At 34.3% G+C, this 19,397-nt stretch overlaps 2 protein-coding genes and 1 non-coding gene across 3 annotated transcripts; 2 read left to right on the top strand and 1 right to left on the bottom strand.

Annotated features, from left to right (window-relative positions):
* Positions 1–504: 504 nt before the first annotated feature.
* TRNAL-CAA lies at positions 505–588 on the top strand. The gene has a single exon. It is a non-coding gene; the product is annotated as a tRNA-Leu (tRNA).
* A 3,798-nt stretch (positions 589–4,386) lies between these two features.
* Positions 4,387–5,699, top strand: LOC111392160. The gene is made up of 3 exons (XM_023017426.1): positions 4,387–4,618; positions 4,713–4,884; positions 4,967–5,699. Exons 1-3 carry the CDS (start codon positions 4,387–4,389, stop codon positions 5,697–5,699), a joined length of 1,137 nt encoding a protein of 378 aa, XP_022873194.1.
* Positions 5,700–10,403: 4,704 nt separating this feature from the next.
* LOC111392172 (thaumatin-like protein 1b) lies at positions 10,404–12,110 on the bottom strand. The gene is made up of 3 exons (XM_023017440.1): positions 11,903–12,110; positions 11,132–11,825; positions 10,404–10,796 (listed from the first exon to the last, which is right to left on the bottom strand). Exons 1-3 carry the CDS (start codon positions 11,958–11,960, stop codon positions 10,643–10,645), a joined length of 906 nt encoding a protein of 301 aa, XP_022873208.1. The 5' UTR covers positions 11,961–12,110; the 3' UTR covers positions 10,404–10,642.
* Positions 12,111–19,397: the final 7,287 nt, after the last annotated feature.

The following is a 19,397-nucleotide window of genomic DNA, read 5'->3' as shown; positions in this document are numbered from 1 at the left end:
TTTTAGGGTAGTTAATCACAAAGAGATCGTCTATAAGGTATAAAAGGGAGAAAGGACGCAGAAGCAAAAGACCGAATCCAAAACTCTCGAACAGAGAATATGTAATTTTCATTTCCTTAGCTTTTAGACTTAAACATTTTTCTTTCTGTAACTCGTGTGCTTGCGCCCCTTGAAGGCACGTTGTTTTTCATTCCCAATTGTAAAGTTCATTGCCAATAAAAGAACACCCCTTTTTGGGACTTTGTCTCAAGAGGTTTCGTCCCTTACACAATCGTCTGATCCTTTTTAATTGTTAGCGACTTAACCCGCGCGAAATAGTGCCTCTCCAGTAACCAACCAAAACATTTTTTTTATCAAAAAATTACGAAGTTCATTTGAAGTGTGGTGTGGTTGCAGGGATTTATTCCAGCTAAATCATATAAAAGTACTCTCTGCCAAATTATAAAAATAAATGAACTTGTTGAAATGAACATTATAAATGACTTTCGACGCTTAGATGTCATTGTCAGGGTGGCCGAGTGGTCTAAGGCGCCAGACTCAAGTTCTGGTCCTCGTGAGAGGGCGTGGGTTCAAATCCCACTTCTGACATTTATTTTTTCGATAACAGTTATGTATTTTTCAATTTTACGCATTTTTTCATGCTTCAATCTGATTAAATAAAAAGTAAAACATTCGTGCTCCTAAAGACAGATTTTCAAAATAAAATATGTGGACTTGGGATGGGAAGAGTAGGCCCACTTTCAGAAGATGGGCCTCTTTCTTGGTTGATTTAGTCCGTCACATGCTTGATTTCGTATTGATTAACAGATCAACCCGACCCGCATGCACACCATAGACATACGAGTAACATAAAAAAGGATTTTTTTTAAAAACTATTTTATGAATTATTTTTATATTTAAGCTTTACTTAGGGAGGTCACGGTAAAATACTGTCATTTTTACCACATTTTATTAAGAATTCCGATAATTTAAACATCTCTTGATGTTGTTACTTATTTGTTGATGAACCAAGCGTATATTTTTCTCAATAGTTTCAAAGTATAAAATTTTCTTCACAAAAAAAGTCTGCAGTTTGATATAGCTTTTGGGAAGTCAAAAGTTGTTGAATAAAGACACTTTTACGCTCTTTTTACACATCATTGTGTACATCATCCAAGTTGACAAGGTGTGATTGATGGAAAGTCTAATTTTTTCTTTAAAACTATCAAGTCGAAACTTCACACGTAGCGGAGTGTATACAAAGCTGTATACTATGACGTACATGAAACATTGTTGAAAATTTGTTTATGAAAGTGAGCCCTTATTTGGTCCCAATTATTTTCAAAATGCATTTTCTTCTATCTTATTTTCAACCACATGTTTTCAATAAAATAATATTACATGTAAATAAAAAATTTTTACTTATATTTTAACCACACATTCTCCATCAAATTACTATTTCAAAATATATTTTTAACCCAAAAATAGGGCTCAAACAGGCTTTTAAAAAATCTATTTTTGAAGATGTTTGAATTTTTTTTAAAGTACTTTATTCGACAAACGAATTTTTAGACTCTAACAGTTTCATCGGAAATCTTTTCTATAAAAAGTATGAGTAAAACCAAAATCTACCACGACAAACCATAAATATGGTCGTCATGTACTGATGTACATGGAGGCTTTGTTTAGGATAAGATTTCAAGAAAGGCATACACAGTAGATATCTTATCAAAAGGTAAACCAATCTCCTTAGAAATTTGCTATTTGTACACGGGTACACTCCCCTCACATGAGGGGGGCTCACACCTAGTAAAAGAAGTGCGGGCACCTCTCTTGTGGAAGGAGTGTACACGAGAGTGTCAACATTCTTGTACACAGAGCACGGCTCATCTCCTTAAAGGTAATTGGTGGCGCAAAATAAAAGAAATAGCTGATAAAAACACATAGAAGTCAAACATTGATATTAGGCATCGAGGTGAAAAGTAGGGCTGCTTACACAGCACAAAATAGGGGAAACTGTTGATATAATTTTAGGGTGGCACTATTTACATCCACAGTTTTTATATATACATCCAACTATATATATATTCCTACTAAAATATTAAAATTTTAAACATTTACTATTTTCTTCCACATTAAATTACAACATTGTCCTTATTAAATTCATTCATTTAAACATTATAGATTCATATAAATTTTATATATTCATTCCACTATAAATACATTTTTAATACAATTTCAAAATTTAAAAAATACTATATTCATCCAAACACTATTAACATTTAATCAGATTCTTACTTTTCATTTTCTATATTAATGAGTCAGTGCTTTGATTTTTAGTTATAAAGATTAGCAAAACTTTTTTCTTACACTTATAGGATTTTATCAAGAATATACTGCTCAAGCTACCAAACACATCATTCCTCAAATCATGTGTTAATCAAATTTTTATTTCTTTTATCTTATTTTTATTTCTTATAAGCTCATAATTTTGGTTGTTTGTGTTTCGCCTGATAATTTTACATTTGTTTCCTTTTGTAATGTAAGAATATTTGGATATATATTGAAACCTATTTTGAAATTTCTTGTATATTTTTGTCTGTCAAACCAATACTTAAATACGCATAAAAAATAATATTCCATTTTTCATATCATGATAGAATTATAACTATAATAATGTGTTGATTCTTTTTTCTAAATTTCGGTTGAAGACGATTTTATGATTAGGGTTTTATGATTTTAGATGGAGATAGTAATTTACTATTATTAGAATTTTAGTTAAACACAAACTTTAAAAGAATATAAAAAGGTTTAAAAGAATTTATGAAAATAAATATTAGTGAATGAAGTTAGAACGATATATTTTTATTTAATTTTATATACGTTTGTTTAGGTAAATTTACATAAGACGAAAAATATAATATAATTATATTTTTAAAAGTGGATGTATATATAAAAATTGTAGATGTAAGTAGTGGAATCCCAATTTTATTTTATTTTATTTTCCTTTTTTTCAAATCGTAACCATTGTACATTTAAGGTATTAAAATAAGTTAAATTTTTGTCCAAAATATTGTTCAATCTTGTCAAGGGTAATTGGCACAAAACGTCTCTACCTTTCAAGTCTATTGTGAAAAACGTCCTTACCTTTTATTTTTTGGCATTTTTGCCCTCATTTCGACCTTTCTTTGATCTGGACGTCCTTCCGTTCAAATTCCGTCAGTTTCTCCGTTAATTAAATACAAAAATGCATTTTTCTTTCAATAAACAAAGGTAAAATTGTCTTACCCACCTAAACCCCTTCTTCCAACCCCTTCATCTCCTCAGAGGCTTGCGATGGTTCCTCTGCGATTTTTTCGTGAAACGTCCCACCTTTTCTTCCATTTCTACAACCGTTCCTCCCTTCGTCGTTCATATTCTCGCATTTGATCTGTCCGTGCAGTGGAAGCATGCATTGAGGATTTTTTACGTGAGCGAAGGTAACGTTTTGGTTATTTTCATTTTTCAGTTCGTAGTTTGGTGCTTTGCATAATTGAGAGTCTATATGGAGTTTTGATGTCATTTATTGTTGTTACACAGACCCTTGAAGAACAACCTTCCATTTTTGAGAAATCCCGACGATGATCGACCCAATTATGGTATAGCGTTTTTTCCCTAAATTTTGTGTGAACTCATCCGATTCTATTGTGCATTCACACAATTTCATTATGTAATCCCCAAATTTTCATTGTGTTTTTCTGTTACTATGTATATTTTCCTTTGGCGTGCAGTCAATGTTCTCCATTTGATGTAAACTTTATACTATTGCCTGCAGGTGGTAATTCTGAATATTTCACTATCGAAGTACATTATGAAGGCCAATTTTGTGATAAGCCAAACAATGTGGCGTATGAAGGGGGATTCGTACTTTTCGTCGACTTCTTTCATGATAAATGGTGCACGAGAGAGAATTTGCGTAAATTCTTACACGGAACTTGTGATGAAAGAGCGTTGGAATTTTACTATAAGAAGCAAAAACTGAGTTTAGGGAAAGGGTTGACGAGATTGGAGAGTGAAGAGGATATTAATGGGATGCTTAGGGATAGGAATGGACATGTGAAAATATACGTTGTAGCCCGAATGCAATCATATGCATTGCAATGGTCTTTACAAGTTGATGAAGACCAAACATTTGATGGTTGTCATATACCTTTGGTTGCAGAAAACGAAGGAGGGAAGCATGAAGGAAATTGGTCAGATCAATTTTTGCAAGAGAATGCTGAGGAGTTGTGGTCACAGTATGAGGAAACTTTACAATACTAGAACGAGAAAGATACAAATGTGGGTGATTTGAGTGCGGAGGAGGATCAAAATGAGGAACCAAGAGGGGAAGATGAAATCGAAGGTTTGGTGGAATCAGATTATGAGATGGAGCAAGAGCATGTAGGTACTGCTGAAGTTGGGAGTGAAAGGGTTAATTTTGATTTCGGATTTGGTGTATCTGATGGTCAAGTTAGGGATTCAGATACCAACTATGGGAACTCCGATGATTTACGAAGCATTCATAGTGAAGAAGAAGGCAATACAGCTTCAAGAAAGAGGGCTTTCAATGATGCTTTTCATGTTAGGACAGATCTGGAGGATCCAGTGTTTAGAAAAGGTAACTAGAACATATTTTTTACTTCTATTTTAAACATGATTATGTACTTTAGTTTAATAAGGTATGATATGCATTGATTCTTTTGTTTGTATAGGCTTAATATTTGAGTCAAAGGCCACTCAAAAGGCTGCAATCACCGAATATTTAGTTAGAAATAACAGAGAGATTAAGTTAAAAAAGGATGACGCTTGCAGATTGAAAGCCAAGTGTCAAGGAGATTGTCCATGGGTGTTGTATGCTACTAAGAGCATAACAAGACCAGTTGGGTGATCAAAACTTTTGTAGAAGAGCATGTTTGCCCTATGGTGTATAAAAATTTCAGAGTGACATCAACCTATTTGGCAATAGGTATTTAGCTTATTGGAGGGCTGACCAAAATATTTCAGTTACTACATTCATGGAGAGGGTTAAGCAGGATGGTTTAGGTGATATCTCACATTGGCAAGTGTATAGATCAAAGGAGAAGACACTTGAAAAAATTAGAGAGAGTGTGGTGGAACATTACAAATTGTTGTGGGATTATTGTGAGGAGTTGAAGAGGATAAATATTGGGACCATTGCTTTGGTTGAGGGGTATGCTGGAGAATTCAGACGGCTGTATATTTGCCTCGGAGTATTGAGAGATGGTTTTATTAGGGATTGTAGAAGGGTGATTGGGATAGATGGTTGCTTTTTGAAGACAGAACTTGGTGGTCAGTTGTTGACTGCGGTTGGTGTTGATGCTAATAATGGTATGTATCCATTGGCATATGCAGTTGTTGAAGTTGAGAATGGGGATAATTGGAGATGGTTTTTAGGGTTATTGAAGGATGATTTGCATATACACAACACTCAGCATTGGACATTCATTTCAGATAAGCAAAAAGGGTTGACTAATGCAATTGAGTCCTTATTTGAAAATTCAGAGTACAGGACATGTGTTAGACATCTATACAACAATTTTAGACTCTCTCACAAGGGTTTGGCTTTAAAGAATTGTTTGTGGGATGCAGCCAGAGCCACTACTGTATCACAGTGGCTTGAACACATGCAACAGATGTTGGACTTGGACCCGGCTGCCTATGAATGGCTTGAAGGATAGCCAGCTTCTCATTGGAGTAAATCCCACTTTAGAGAGTGGAATCAGTGTGACATGCTTCTCAACAATTTATGTGAATCGTTTAATAGTACAATTGTGACTGCAAGAGAAAAGCCGATATTAACCATGCTAGAGGATATAAGGGTATATTTGATGAGAAGAATTGTAGCCCGTAGGGAGTCCTGTGATCGGTGGACAGCAGCAGTAGGACCTAGAATTCAAAAGATTCTGGAGAAAAATAGTAAGCTTGCAAGGATGGAATGGACTGAATACGCAGGCATTGAAAAGTTTCAAGTTTGACACAATGTAGGAACTGTGTTACATACTGTGGATTTAAGGGCAAGAACTTATACATATCGTGGTTGGCAGTTATCAGGAATTACATGTCCATGTGATTGTCTCCGTTGTATTTAGAGGTCTGAACGTGATGGAGTTCGTGGATGATATCTACAAGAAGGATGCATATATGAGGACATATACACCGTCAATTTCTCCCATCACAGGTCTGAACGCATGACCAACCCCAGGTTTGAACCCTCTCAATCCACCAGTGTACACAAAAAGGGCTGGGAGACTAAAGAAAAATAGAATAAAAGAGCCAAATGAGATGGCTTCTTCAAGTCAGCCGAAGAGGTGTACAAAGTCCAAGAGCAATGCCAGAACTTCGCAATCAACTTCAGAAACAACTGCAAGTCAACGGAAAAGATCGGGGCTGATAATGACATGTACAAAATGTGCTGAAGCAGAACACAATAGGTGAGGCTGCAAAGGGACACCACCTCCAGCACCTCATTAAGATGAAGCTGCCAGCCAAGTTCTCCTGTTAATTTTGTTAGCTTTTGTTTTTGTTCATTCAGTGCACAGGTAGTGTAATTCAGTTTGTGGATATAATGTAGCATCCCATTTTGCTGTTTTTGAATACTGGACAGAATTAAGCAAGTTCAGAACTTTTATTGGCTGCACAGTGAATATTTTGCACATTTGAAATGAAAAGTTTTGTTTGAATTGTTTTATTGCACGTGCTCATTTTTCTTCAGTTTGTTGGTTAATTGATCGATGAATTGGGTTTGAGATTCTGTGATGGAATTGGTGTATTCGGAGTTTGAATTGTTGTGTGCATAAATAGGAGGAAAATAGAAGAAAACAGGGACTTTTCTCACCAAAATTTTGAAAGGTTGGGACATTATTCGCAAAATTGTTTAAAAGATAGGGACATTTCTTGCTAATACATTTTAAAGGTAGGGATATTTTCAGAAAAATTATAACAACATAGGGACTATTATCACAAGATTAATTCAATTCTTAGAAGAAGTGAATATGACCAGTTCATCTTCTCCATTGAACCAAAATGGGTCATTCACCATTGAAATATAATACGTACTTCACAGCACTCATTTCTACTCGTTCTTCTCAATTTACTCGGTGGGTTTCACCCTTAATAAGCATAAACTGGAAGTGAACATCCAGTATTAATCTTTATAAATTGACCACTCATTCAATATATGTGTTTCTAAAATTTTCCAGTAACCCAACATGACAGTAGCAGTAGTTGTGGAATTGCGAAATATAATGTTGTTCACGACATTTTTTCTTTATTTAACGTAATCATTTAAAGTATTTTCATATTCATATTGTTGCTACTGTTATTTATGGATTAAGTTGATAGCGGAAAAAAGGGGTTTAGGTGGGTGAGGACAATTTTACCCTTGTTTATTGAAAGAAAAAGACATTTTTATATTTAATTAACAGAGAAACTGACAGAATGTGAACGGAAGGATGTCCAACGCAAAGAAAAGTTGAAATGAGAGTAAAACTGTCAAAAAATGAAAGATACAGATGTTTTCCACAATAGACTTGAAAGATATGGACGTTTTGTACCAATTATCCATCTTGTCAATATTGCATGTTAAATAGGTACAAAGAGATGCATTTCAATATCAAATACATGATTGGTAGTGATTTTAGAGGATGATATGTAATATTGGGATAATAGTTACATGAGTTTCTTAGTGTTTAAGATACCTTCGTTTAATATTTTATAACTATGAATTAGGAGCATCGACAACTCTGTAATATATAAAATTCTTGATTTTGACAAAGATAATATTTGTTGCAAAGGATAATTTTTTATGGGCAAACTTACTCAAAACAAAATCAGCTTTAATCTTTGCTCTTTCTATGATTGTTCTTCCAGCAACCAGGAACATGCATGGTATGTGGATTCTTTCTTTATCTTACACTTTCCTATTCCTTTATCAAAAAGAAAGAGGAGAGAGAGAGAGATAGAGAGAGTCATGCTTTTGGATTCAATACTTTTGTCTCCTTTTTATCAAGAAAAAAAAAAAAAAGATATGGTTTGCTCTCTCATTTTCCCTTCATCTGTCATCATCCTATCCTTATTTGTCACTCTATTCAATGGCTCCAATTCTATTGTTTATGTTTATTTGCAATTTGGTAATGACACGATTTTTAGTTCTTCTCTATGATGATGTGTTTGCATATGACATTGAATAGGATTAGATATGACAATATATTTTCTTAGATTGGCTCTACGCATTGGCTACATAAAGAAGTGTAGCAGAAGAATTGTCTTGTGATGGTTAATTTCCTCGTGCTTATTTCAAATTCAAAGTACAAAATAATGACGTGTAAAGAAATGGGACATATGGCTGATGTGAAGAATGGTTGGATGATAAAAAATGTAGTGATATGGTCCCTTTTTATGTGATCAAACGATTTTATGAAAGCGATGATAAATTTAATCTTCAATGCACCATTCGCGTCAAATTCCTATATCTATGGTGACTAAGACTGTGGGAGGATTTCGACTTTTACGAGTCATATTTTCTTCTTCCTTTTTGATCTCATGGAATGGCGGAAAGAATATCCATATTTGTTAATTATATCTTCTACTCTAAAGTGTTTAGAGTGAATTTAACAAACTTCAATTTTAGTTTGTTTAGTGTAAGTTGTATTTAAACTTTATTGGTACTACATAGGTGTAAAAAAGAAAAAGGAACATATAAATTATGTGTATGGTATTGTCTAATCTTATCAATATGTAATTGGTCTCTTTTTGTCTAGAAAAGTTTAATAATGTTATACCTCTTCACACCACATGTCAAAAAGTTCAGTCGTTAAAAATTTCTAAGCTTGTAAAACAACTATTAGTAAAGTCGACGCACAACGAACCAATCTTTTGAGCTTCACGTTTAGGTTGGAAGGTAGAATACCTAGTTACTAAAGAAGCCTAGCCGAAATAACAACCCGATCGTGAACATCCTTTACCTTTACAAATCAAGAAACTAAATGAGAGGAAGGACTTTCCAACTTTCCTCGTCTCTCGTGTCTTAGAACTGTCACTACACCTTAATGGACTTTGAAAATAAAAATTCTTTATTGGCCAAATGTCAACTAGTAAACGAATCAACATCTTTGATTAGACAGCTTAATATCAAAATTAGACGTAATGATTAAGATTTGTAATCCATCTTAATAAGGTCAACTTTGTTAAGAAGAGTGATCCAAAATTTATTTAAGTTGGTCAATATTTCGATAATTAATCGGTGTGAGATTTATTCCCTTAACATGTCCTCACAAGATGGTGGCTCTTTTTGAGCAAATCAATCTTGAAATTCGTGTGCTCATTTTTGAGACTTAATCGGATTGAATAGCTCGTTGGAGTTTAGTGAGTTTTGATACCATGTTAAGATATATGCCCTCTAATCGATCAATAGAAACCATGGAATCACTCGAATGCCTTACTTTCTCATGCCATGTTACAAGACTCACAATTGATTGAAGTGACTAAATAAATGGTTCATTTTGTCTAAAATTAATTTGAAGCCTCCTATCCTAGTAAGAATGTAAGAGACTACTTTGAGAAGCAAAAAGAATTTGCAAGCTAAATGTTTTCTTACGCCTTGCTGGTAGCCGCAGTGTGGGGGGTTCGATTCCTGAGACATGAAATTGGACTCCTTATATAGACATAGTGTACAGACAGCTCTTGTTTCCTGACCTGTTAGGACATATCCCGCAATTTACCTCCCTCACAAAACTCTAGAGATAGGGTGGTAGAAGCCCTCAAGGTTGAGGTTCAACTTCTTCGTTTTTTGTTTTTTTGTTTTTTTAATTTGCAAGCTAAATACGTGCACGCAACCGAAGCCACAAATTGAAGGTCCACTCCCGTGCGTGAATTACATCAAAATTAATTATTTTTATATTAAAATAGATAGTTTACCTTCAGTTCAAGATTTATTTTCCTCATAAATTATATATTATATAATAGACAGGTACTTTAGTCGGCAGTTGTTTACTTGTTTGACAGATCCAAAGAGTATTATGTATTTCCTTTTCAGTCCTTTGTTTATATTATCTAATCATTTGGAACTTAACATTATTTTATGCACATTCACTTATTTTATTGCTTAATCAACTCATAGATTACCAAATCAATCACTTCTCCATCAAACCCTACTCTTTGTTTGCTATGTAAAAAGTAAGTTGTGCATACGGATCAAGAAGGAAAAGAAAAAAAGAAGCAGCTAAAATCGTCTTATTGTATTACCAAATACCATTAAGTAACTACAGTATAAATATGTACTAGTCACTAAACTACCAAATGAAACCCCCCCCCCCACCCAACCCCCAATCTTAATTTAAAAATAAAAATCAAACTAAAAAATATTAGATAGAACAAAAAAAAAATTCACTCTTTCTCAACTTCATTGATAGTGTCCTATCCAATTGTCCCATTGGTGACTCAACTCGACAATTCCTCATCACATGGGTCATCTATTTGGGCCTATATATGGAGAAAGGGCCACAAAACTTTCAACTGTCCACGCATGATAAATTACCCAAATTCTGACAACATTGGTGGGCCCATCTTGAAAAAGGAATTGAAACGTTGTTGATTGAAAGGCAAGTCAGAAGAGCCGACGCAACTACCACATTGCCGCCAGGATAGCGACGGCTCCGGCCAAGGCCAATGGCGGAGTACATGTTAGTCGTGCACTGCTCGCATCCAATGCTCCTTCGTATACCATCGTGCCGTCACTCTCTTCATACCCTGGAATTTGTCCGTTCAATTTCTTTTGACTGTATCGAAATAAATTTTGTTAGTCAGAAATTTAAATATAGAAAATAGTATCATACAATGTTTAGGTTACATGACAATTAGTTGTCATTTCGTAAGTTGAATTAAATAATAACATAATACAATACTAAATAATTGATTGAGTTTTGTAATTGTTCCAAATAATTTATCAAAATGCCCCTATTAATTAATATAGAATTTTCCCGTTACTAACTTTGGAATTGCCAGGCTAACGTTCGAATTGACAGCCTTTTATGAATTGTCAGTAAATGGACAAAACTATCCTCGTTAAAATCTGCCTGAAAGTAAGCATTCATGGGGATTATCGTAAATGTACCTCGTGTTTGGTGCCGGACAGAACGTTATGATATAATCGACACCGGCACATGTGAACGTGCTTGTTTTATCATCATAGGCGTAACTGTATGCGCGCGGGCACGCGCTCTTGAAAATCTGCGAGTAGGACGAGGGCGTGCAGGTATCTGGTGTGGCGTACGCGCCGCTGCAACAATACTTCTCTTGCCCAAAGGCCTCGCAGGCGCTTTTGCAAGCGACGTTGTCGCCGTCGCTACTTGTCACTCGGAGCTCCGACGGACAAACCCCGTTCAAATCCACAACGCATCCAGTAGACGTGCAATTGGCTCCGGAACCGCCCTGTGGTATCACCAGCATCGGAACGTTGTAGCCGTCGACCAGGCTGACATCGTAGAAGTCCATTCCGCCGGAACCGTCGAGCGTGAACTCTGCCAGCGTTGCTGGTGGAGTGGCACCACCTCCGACGCACTCCATTTTTCCGGAGCCACAATCACCTGTGATGCAGGAGAATTTTCCGGTAGAGTCCTCGCTGCAGAGAGTCCTACCCCATAATCGGCCGCCCCATGCAGAAGGTGCGTCGATTGTCCTGGCCTCACCCTTTTGCAGAGAAAAACCGGTGGTGGAAAGTGGCGCGATTCCTGCGTTTGATAAAATGCCTGGCCATACTGTGAACTCACACTTATTTACTATTGTAAATGTCGCCGCTGAATATACTCCTGTAACAAAACCACTCATACTGATTAAAAGGCTGAATTGATTATTTTTCTTCAACCTGAAATGGAATTATTTTTACCTGATAGAAGATAACTTGAGAGCGTTAAAAGGAGAACGTGCAAGCAGAGTTGCGCCATTGAAGATGTAGTTATACAGTATATGTACGTATGTTTATGTATATATAGAGAGAACAGGTGAGCAAATATAAAAAGACTATGGTGAGAGGTTACGGAGAGAGTTGCCCAAGCCGCTGCCTTATTGTAAATGAGGAGAACGTGAAGAGAGACGGGGAGGGGGATGTGGAGTTATTTATAGAGTTGTGGCGATTAGAGATGTTGTATTTCTGACGTGTAAGGTGGGGCATACCCGCATGGGTTCGTTAAGATGCCGGCAAATTTTGGTAGTGGAAGTCACATGGCATGTGCATTGGACCATACTCAAGCTTGTTTTATTTTCAATAAATTTAGATAATTTTGGGCATGTTCCAAGTGACATTTTCAAAATTCTCAAGTGATTCAAGAGTCGATAGGAATGTAAATTGATAATTAATTGGTAATCATTCTCATCTTAATTAGGGGTGGACAAAATGTTCAGATCAAACTAAGCGATTCGATTCAATTCTATCAAAAAAATTTAATGATTTTTATTTTTTGAATCGATAACTATTTGGTTCTGGTTTTGGTTTGTATTTATTTGAATCATTTCTCTTTCACTCCTTTTCAATTTACACAACATCACGACACGTTGACATCGCATTTTATCAAGTCAATGGAGGTGTCTCTTTTAAGATCGAAAAATGAAATTGGTCAGTCACTTAAAGTCTTTAAACTAATTTTTTATCTTGATTGTTTGATGAATTATTCATGTTGTTTACAAATATAGGAAAATTCAATAACATTCACGAAGTATTAAACAGTTAATAGTTGCCTATAAAAGTAAACTGCAAAATATTGCATAATTCATCATTTATTGTGGGGTTTGCCATCAAAACCACTGCAACTAATTTAGTGATTCATTGCTATTACTTATCAAATATTTTTTTTGTAAGGGAATGGAAATTGATTTGTATATTCAAACTATGATTATATTTTGTTTATTAGTTTAGACCTTTTTTTATATTGATGATTGATAATTTGAACTTGATGAATATTTGATGTTTATTTTTTAGGTATATATTATTAACTTATACGGTGCAGGTCTTAAAATTTGAGAAATGAAACTAGAATCGAATAAAACCAAACTAGAATCAAATGGTTCAACTCGATTTGGATGTATATCTTCAATTTAATTTAAAAAAATAATTGGTTCATGGTTCCAATGATTCATGATTTGATTCGATTCTCTTGAAATTAGAACCAAATGGAACCATATTCAACCTTAATCTTAATTTACAAAAATACTCAATAAAGATCACGTGGAATGCAATAATCATTTTGTAAAAATTATTGGATTATAAATTAATTTAATAATAAATGAAAAAATTACCTAGAAATGTAACTTTAAAGATTAATTTTTAGAAAACATTAAATTTTGTTTCACAAATCAGTTAGTATTTAAATTTAAATTATTGTAATTAATAAAATTTTAATTAAATCTAATTTACATATTCACCTTAACCAAAATCACACCCCACACACCTACCCACGCATCATTCTTTTCAAAATCCCTAAAAAAATTTCTCTCTCTCTCTCTCTCTCTCTCTCTCTCTCTCTCTCTCTCTTCTCACACACCCACGCCAACCTCAATAGTCATCCTCTATGACTCACGTGACTACCAACCTTGATGGCGCTGTTAGGGCATACAACGATGAATCAATTCATTCAACAAAATCCGTTTGGATCAGAGTTAAGGCTATTGACGGCGAATCCAACAACTCAACAGTGCGAGACAAGACGCCAATGATTTGTATTTACGGAGAGTGGTGGCGGTGTCAAAAGAATGCTGACTTTGGAGTGGGCTTTTTTCAGGCGGACTAGAATGTGGAGCTGGAGGTGTTGAAAGCTCGAGACGGAGTGAGGTACGTCGAACATTGCAGAGTTTTGACGGTGGCATCATGGATTTCTCGATCATAGGTACCTTAGATCTGTGTTTATTACCGTGATTTGAAACCAAAAAATTTACTACTGATGAGATTGGAATTCTAAGGTGTTAGATTTTGGGTTGAGAGCATAGGATGCAACGATGAATGATGGGTTAAAAAGATTGTTGTGCATCTTGGCATTTTTGTTAAGCTGAAGGGTGAAGAAAAGATGGATTTGAACTTTTTAGGATGAACCAAGCAAATTTTTTGATTCGGCTGCAACGATGAAGGGTGGGTAGTTTTTTTATCAGTTATATTGTTTAGCCAAAATTATATGGTGACCCCATGTGATCAAGTATGTATTTGTTGTAACTGTTTATGACCAATTTTTTGTTGATTGCGACCAATTGTGACTTGGTCGCAGTTAAAATTGATCTGGTCACAGACAGTCACATTAAATACAAAATTAGTCACAGTTAGTCACTTTAAAGATAACTTTGGTCATAGTTAATCACAAATAACATATGCCAGTGAATTGGATACATACAATTACAAATTAGACGATCATATACAGTCACAGTGAAAACAAGTTTTATCACAAATACTCACATAAAACACAAACATAATCACGAACAATAAATACGGTCACATATAAATTTTTGGAAATTTTTCAACAGTAGAGTACAGAGAGAATTTTTTTTATTTTTCTCAATTTTTCTATCACCAAAGCTAGAGCAATCGTTGAGCGATCACCAGAGCCGCTGGCCATCTCTTATGGAAATGTGAAGGGAAGATAGTGTAGTGGGGTGAGGTGGCATGGGGTGGAAATAATTAATGTATATTATATTATAATTTAATATTTAATAAATTTATTTATCACTTGATTTTTGAAATATTTTAGTGAGTTTGTTATTTATAAAATGTAATTTTCAGAACTAGGAATTAGGTATTGATCCCACAATAAATTAGTAGGATGATTGGGTCATACTTAATAAAATGAGATTCTTTAGTGCAAGGTTGTCATGATAGTTACATCAAAGTTGTCCCTTACTCAGTTACTCTTATGCAGAGTTTCATTCACGCAATGGGCTTTTGCAGCCAATTTAAACTCATAAAGGTTGCAACTTTTGCAACTCATATTCAATTTATACTGTTTGTAAAATAATTAATTGTTTCTTTACTATGTTTGTAAACTCTAAATAAAATAATTTAACAGTGTGTTTGATACATTGAATTATAGTGTGGCTAATATGTCTCAAAATGCATTACGAGTACACTAGAATTAAGCTAGACTAGAATTTATTTATTTTTTTATTTTTTTATGTTGAGCAAATATTATAAAATATATAAGGAAAATTGAATTGAACCTGTCTAGATCGATCCCCTCTATATCAGCCCTTGATTGTACCAAGCAATACAATTAGGATTACATTTCTATAAAAGAGCCAAATGAGATGGCTTCTTCAAGTCAGCCGAAGAGGTGTACAAAGTCCAAGAGCAATGCCAGAACTTCGCAATCAACTTCAGAAACAACTGCAAGTCAACGGAAAAGATCGGGGCTGATAATGACATGTACAAAATGTGCTGAAGCAGAACACAATAGGTGAGGCTGCAAAGGGACACCACCTCCAGCACCTCATTAAGATGAAGCTGCCAGCCAAGTTCTCCTGTTAATTTTGTTAGCTTTTGTTTTTGTTCATTCAGTGCACAGGTAGTGTAATTCAGTTTGTGGATATAATGTAGCATCCCATTTTGCTGTTTTTGAATACTGGACAGAATTAAGCAAGTTCAGAACTTTTATTGGCTGCACAGTGAATATTTTGCACATTTGAAATGAAAAGTTTTGTTTGAATTGTTTTATTGCACGTGCTCATTTTTCTTCAGTTTGTTGGTTAATTGATCGATGAATTGGGTTTGAGATTCTGTGATGGAATTGGTGTATTCGGAGTTTGAATTGTTGTGTGCATAAATAGGAGGAAAATAGAAGAAAACAGGGACTTTTCTCACCAAAATTTTGAAAGGTTGGGACATTATTCGCAAAATTGTTTAAAAGATAGGGACATTTCTTGCTAATACATTTTAAAGGTAGGGATATTTTCAGAAAAATTATAACAACATAGGGACTATTATCACAAGATTAATTCAATTCTTAGAAGAAGTGAATATGACCAGTTCATCTTCTCCATTGAACCAAAATGGGTCATTCACCATTGAAATATAATACGTACTTCACAGCACTCATTTCTACTCGTTCTTCTCAATTTACTCGGTGGGTTTCACCCTTAATAAGCATAAACTGGAAGTGAACATCCAGTATTAATCTTTATAAATTGACCACTCATTCAATATATGTGTTTCTAAAATTTTCCAGTAACCCAACATGACAGTAGCAGTAGTTGTGGAATTGCGAAATATAATGTTGTTCACGACATTTTTTCTTTATTTAACGTAATCATTTAAAGTATTTTCATATTCATATTGTTGCTACTGTTATTTATGGATTAAGTTGATAGCGGAAAAAAGGGGTTTAGGTGGGTGAGGACAATTTTACCCTTGTTTATTGAAAGAAAAAGACATTTTTATATTTAATTAACAGAGAAACTGACAGAATGTGAACGGAAGGATGTCCAACGCAAAGAAAAGTTGAAATGAGAGTAAAACTGTCAAAAAATGAAAGATACAGATGTTTTCCACAATAGACTTGAAAGATATGGACGTTTTGTACCAATTATCCATCTTGTCAATATTGCATGTTAAATAGGTACAAAGAGATGCATTTCAATATCAAATACATGATTGGTAGTGATTTTAGAGGATGATATGTAATATTGGGATAATAGTTACATGAGTTTCTTAGTGTTTAAGATACCTTCGTTTAATATTTTATAACTATGAATTAGGAGCATCGACAACTCTGTAATATATAAAATTCTTGATTTTGACAAAGATAATATTTGTTGCAAAGGATAATTTTTTATGGGCAAACTTACTCAAAACAAAATCAGCTTTAATCTTTGCTCTTTCTATGATTGTTCTTCCAGCAACCAGGAACATGCATGGTATGTGGATTCTTTCTTTATCTTACACTTTCCTATTCCTTTATCAAAAAGAAAGAGGAGAGAGAGAGAGATAGAGAGAGTCATGCTTTTGGATTCAATACTTTTGTCTCCTTTTTATCAAGAAAAAAAAAAAAAAGATATGGTTTGCTCTCTCATTTTCCCTTCATCTGTCATCATCCTATCCTTATTTGTCACTCTATTCAATGGCTCCAATTCTATTGTTTATGTTTATTTGCAATTTGGTAATGACACGATTTTTAGTTCTTCTCTATGATGATGTGTTTGCATATGACATTGAATAGGATTAGATATGACAATATATTTTCTTAGATTGGCTCTACGCATTGGCTACATAAAGAAGTGTAGCAGAAGAATTGTCTTGTGATGGTTAATTTCCTCGTGCTTATTTCAAATTCAAAGTACAAAATAATGACGTGTAAAGAAATGGGACATATGGCTGATGTGAAGAATGGTTGGATGATAAAAAATGTAGTGATATGGTCCCTTTTTATGTGATCAAACGATTTTATGAAAGCGATGATAAATTTAATCTTCAATGCACCATTCGCGTCAAATTCCTATATCTATGGTGACTAAGACTGTGGGAGGATTTCGACTTTTACGAGTCATATTTTCTTCTTCCTTTTTGATCTCATGGAATGGCGGAAAGAATATCCATATTTGTTAATTATATCTTCTACTCTAAAGTGTTTAGAGTGAATTTAACAAACTTCAATTTTAGTTTGTTTAGTGTAAGTTGTATTTAAACTTTATTGGTACTACATAGGTGTAAAAAAGAAAAAGGAACATATAAATTATGTGTATGGTATTGTCTAATCTTATCAATATGTAATTGGTCTCTTTTTGTCTAGAAAAGTTTAATAATGTTATACCTCTTCACACCACATGTCAAAAAGTTCAGTCGTTAAAAATTTCTAAGCTTGTAAAACAACTATTAGTAAAGTCGACGCACAACGAACCAATCTTTTGAGCTTCACGTTTAGGTTGGAAGGTAGAATACCTAGTTACTAAAGAAGCCTAGCCGAAATAACAACCCGATCGTGAACATCCTTTACCTTTACAAATCAAGAAACTAAATGAGAGGAAGGACTTTCCAACTTTCCTCGTCTCTCGTGTCTTAGAACTGTCACTACACCTTAATGGACTTTGAAAATAAAAATTCTTTATTGGCCAAATGTCAACTAGTAAACGAATCAACATCTTTGATTAGACAGCTTAATATCAAAATTAGACGTAATGATTAAGATTTGTAATCCATCTTAATAAGGTCAACTTTGTTAAGAAGAGTGATCCAAAATTTATTTAAGTTGGTCAATATTTCGATAATTAATCGGTGTGAGATTTATTCCCTTAACATGTCCTCACAAGATGGTGGCTCTTTTTGAGCAAATCAATCTTGAAATTCGTGTGCTCATTTTTGAGACTTAATCGGATTGAATAGCTCGTTGGAGTTTAGTGAGTTTTGATACCATGTTAAGATATATGCCCTCTAATCGATCAATAGAAACCATGGAATCACTCGAATGCCTTACTTTCTCATGCCATGTTACAAGACTCACAATTGATTGAAGTGACTAAATAAATGGTTCATTTTGTCTAAAATTAATTTGAAGCCTCCTATCCTAGTAAGAATGTAAGAGACTACTTTGAGAAGCAAAAAGAATTTGCAAGCTAAATGTTTTCTTACGCCTTGCTGGTAGCCGCAGTGTGGGGGGTTCGATTCCTGAGACATGAAATTGGACTCCTTATATAGACATAGTGTACAGACAGCTCTTGTTTCCTGACCTGTTAGGACATATCCCGCAATTTACCTCCCTCACAAAACTCTAGAGATAGGGTGGTAGAAGCCCTCAAGGTTGAGGTTCAACTTCTTCGTTTTTTGTTTTTTTGTTTTTTTAATTTGCAAGCTAAATACGTGCACGCAACCGAAGCCACAAATTGAAGGTCCACTCCCGTGCGTGAATTACATCAAAATTAATTATTTTTATATTAAAATAGATAGTTTACCTTCAGTTCAAGATTTATTTTCCTCATAAATTATATATTATATAATAGACAGGTACTTTAGTCGGCAGTTGTTTACTTGTTTGACAGATCCAAAGAGTATTATGTATTTCCTTTTCAGTCCTTTGTTTATATTATCTAATCATTTGGAACTTAACATTATTTTATGCACATTCACTTATTTTATTGCTTAATCAACTCATAGATTACCAAATCAATCACTTCTCCATCAAACCCTACTCTTTGTTTGCTATGTAAAAAGTAAGTTGTGCATACGGATCAAGAAGGAAAAGAAAAAAAGAAGCAGCTAAAATCGTCTTATTGTATTACCAAATACCATTAAGTAACTACAGTATAAATATGTACTAGTCACTAAACTACCAAATGAAACCCCCCCCCCCACCCAACCCCCAATCTTAATTTAAAAATAAAAATCAAACTAAAAAATATTAGATAGAACAAAAAAAAAA

The sequence above is a fragment of the Olea europaea genome, unplaced genomic scaffold (assembly GCF_002742605.1).
Source record: "Olea europaea var. sylvestris unplaced genomic scaffold, O_europaea_v1 scaffold894, whole genome shotgun sequence".
Taxonomy (NCBI): Eukaryota; Viridiplantae; Streptophyta; class Magnoliopsida; order Lamiales; family Oleaceae; genus Olea; species Olea europaea.
This window is presented reverse-complemented; position numbering and strand designations above follow the sequence as displayed.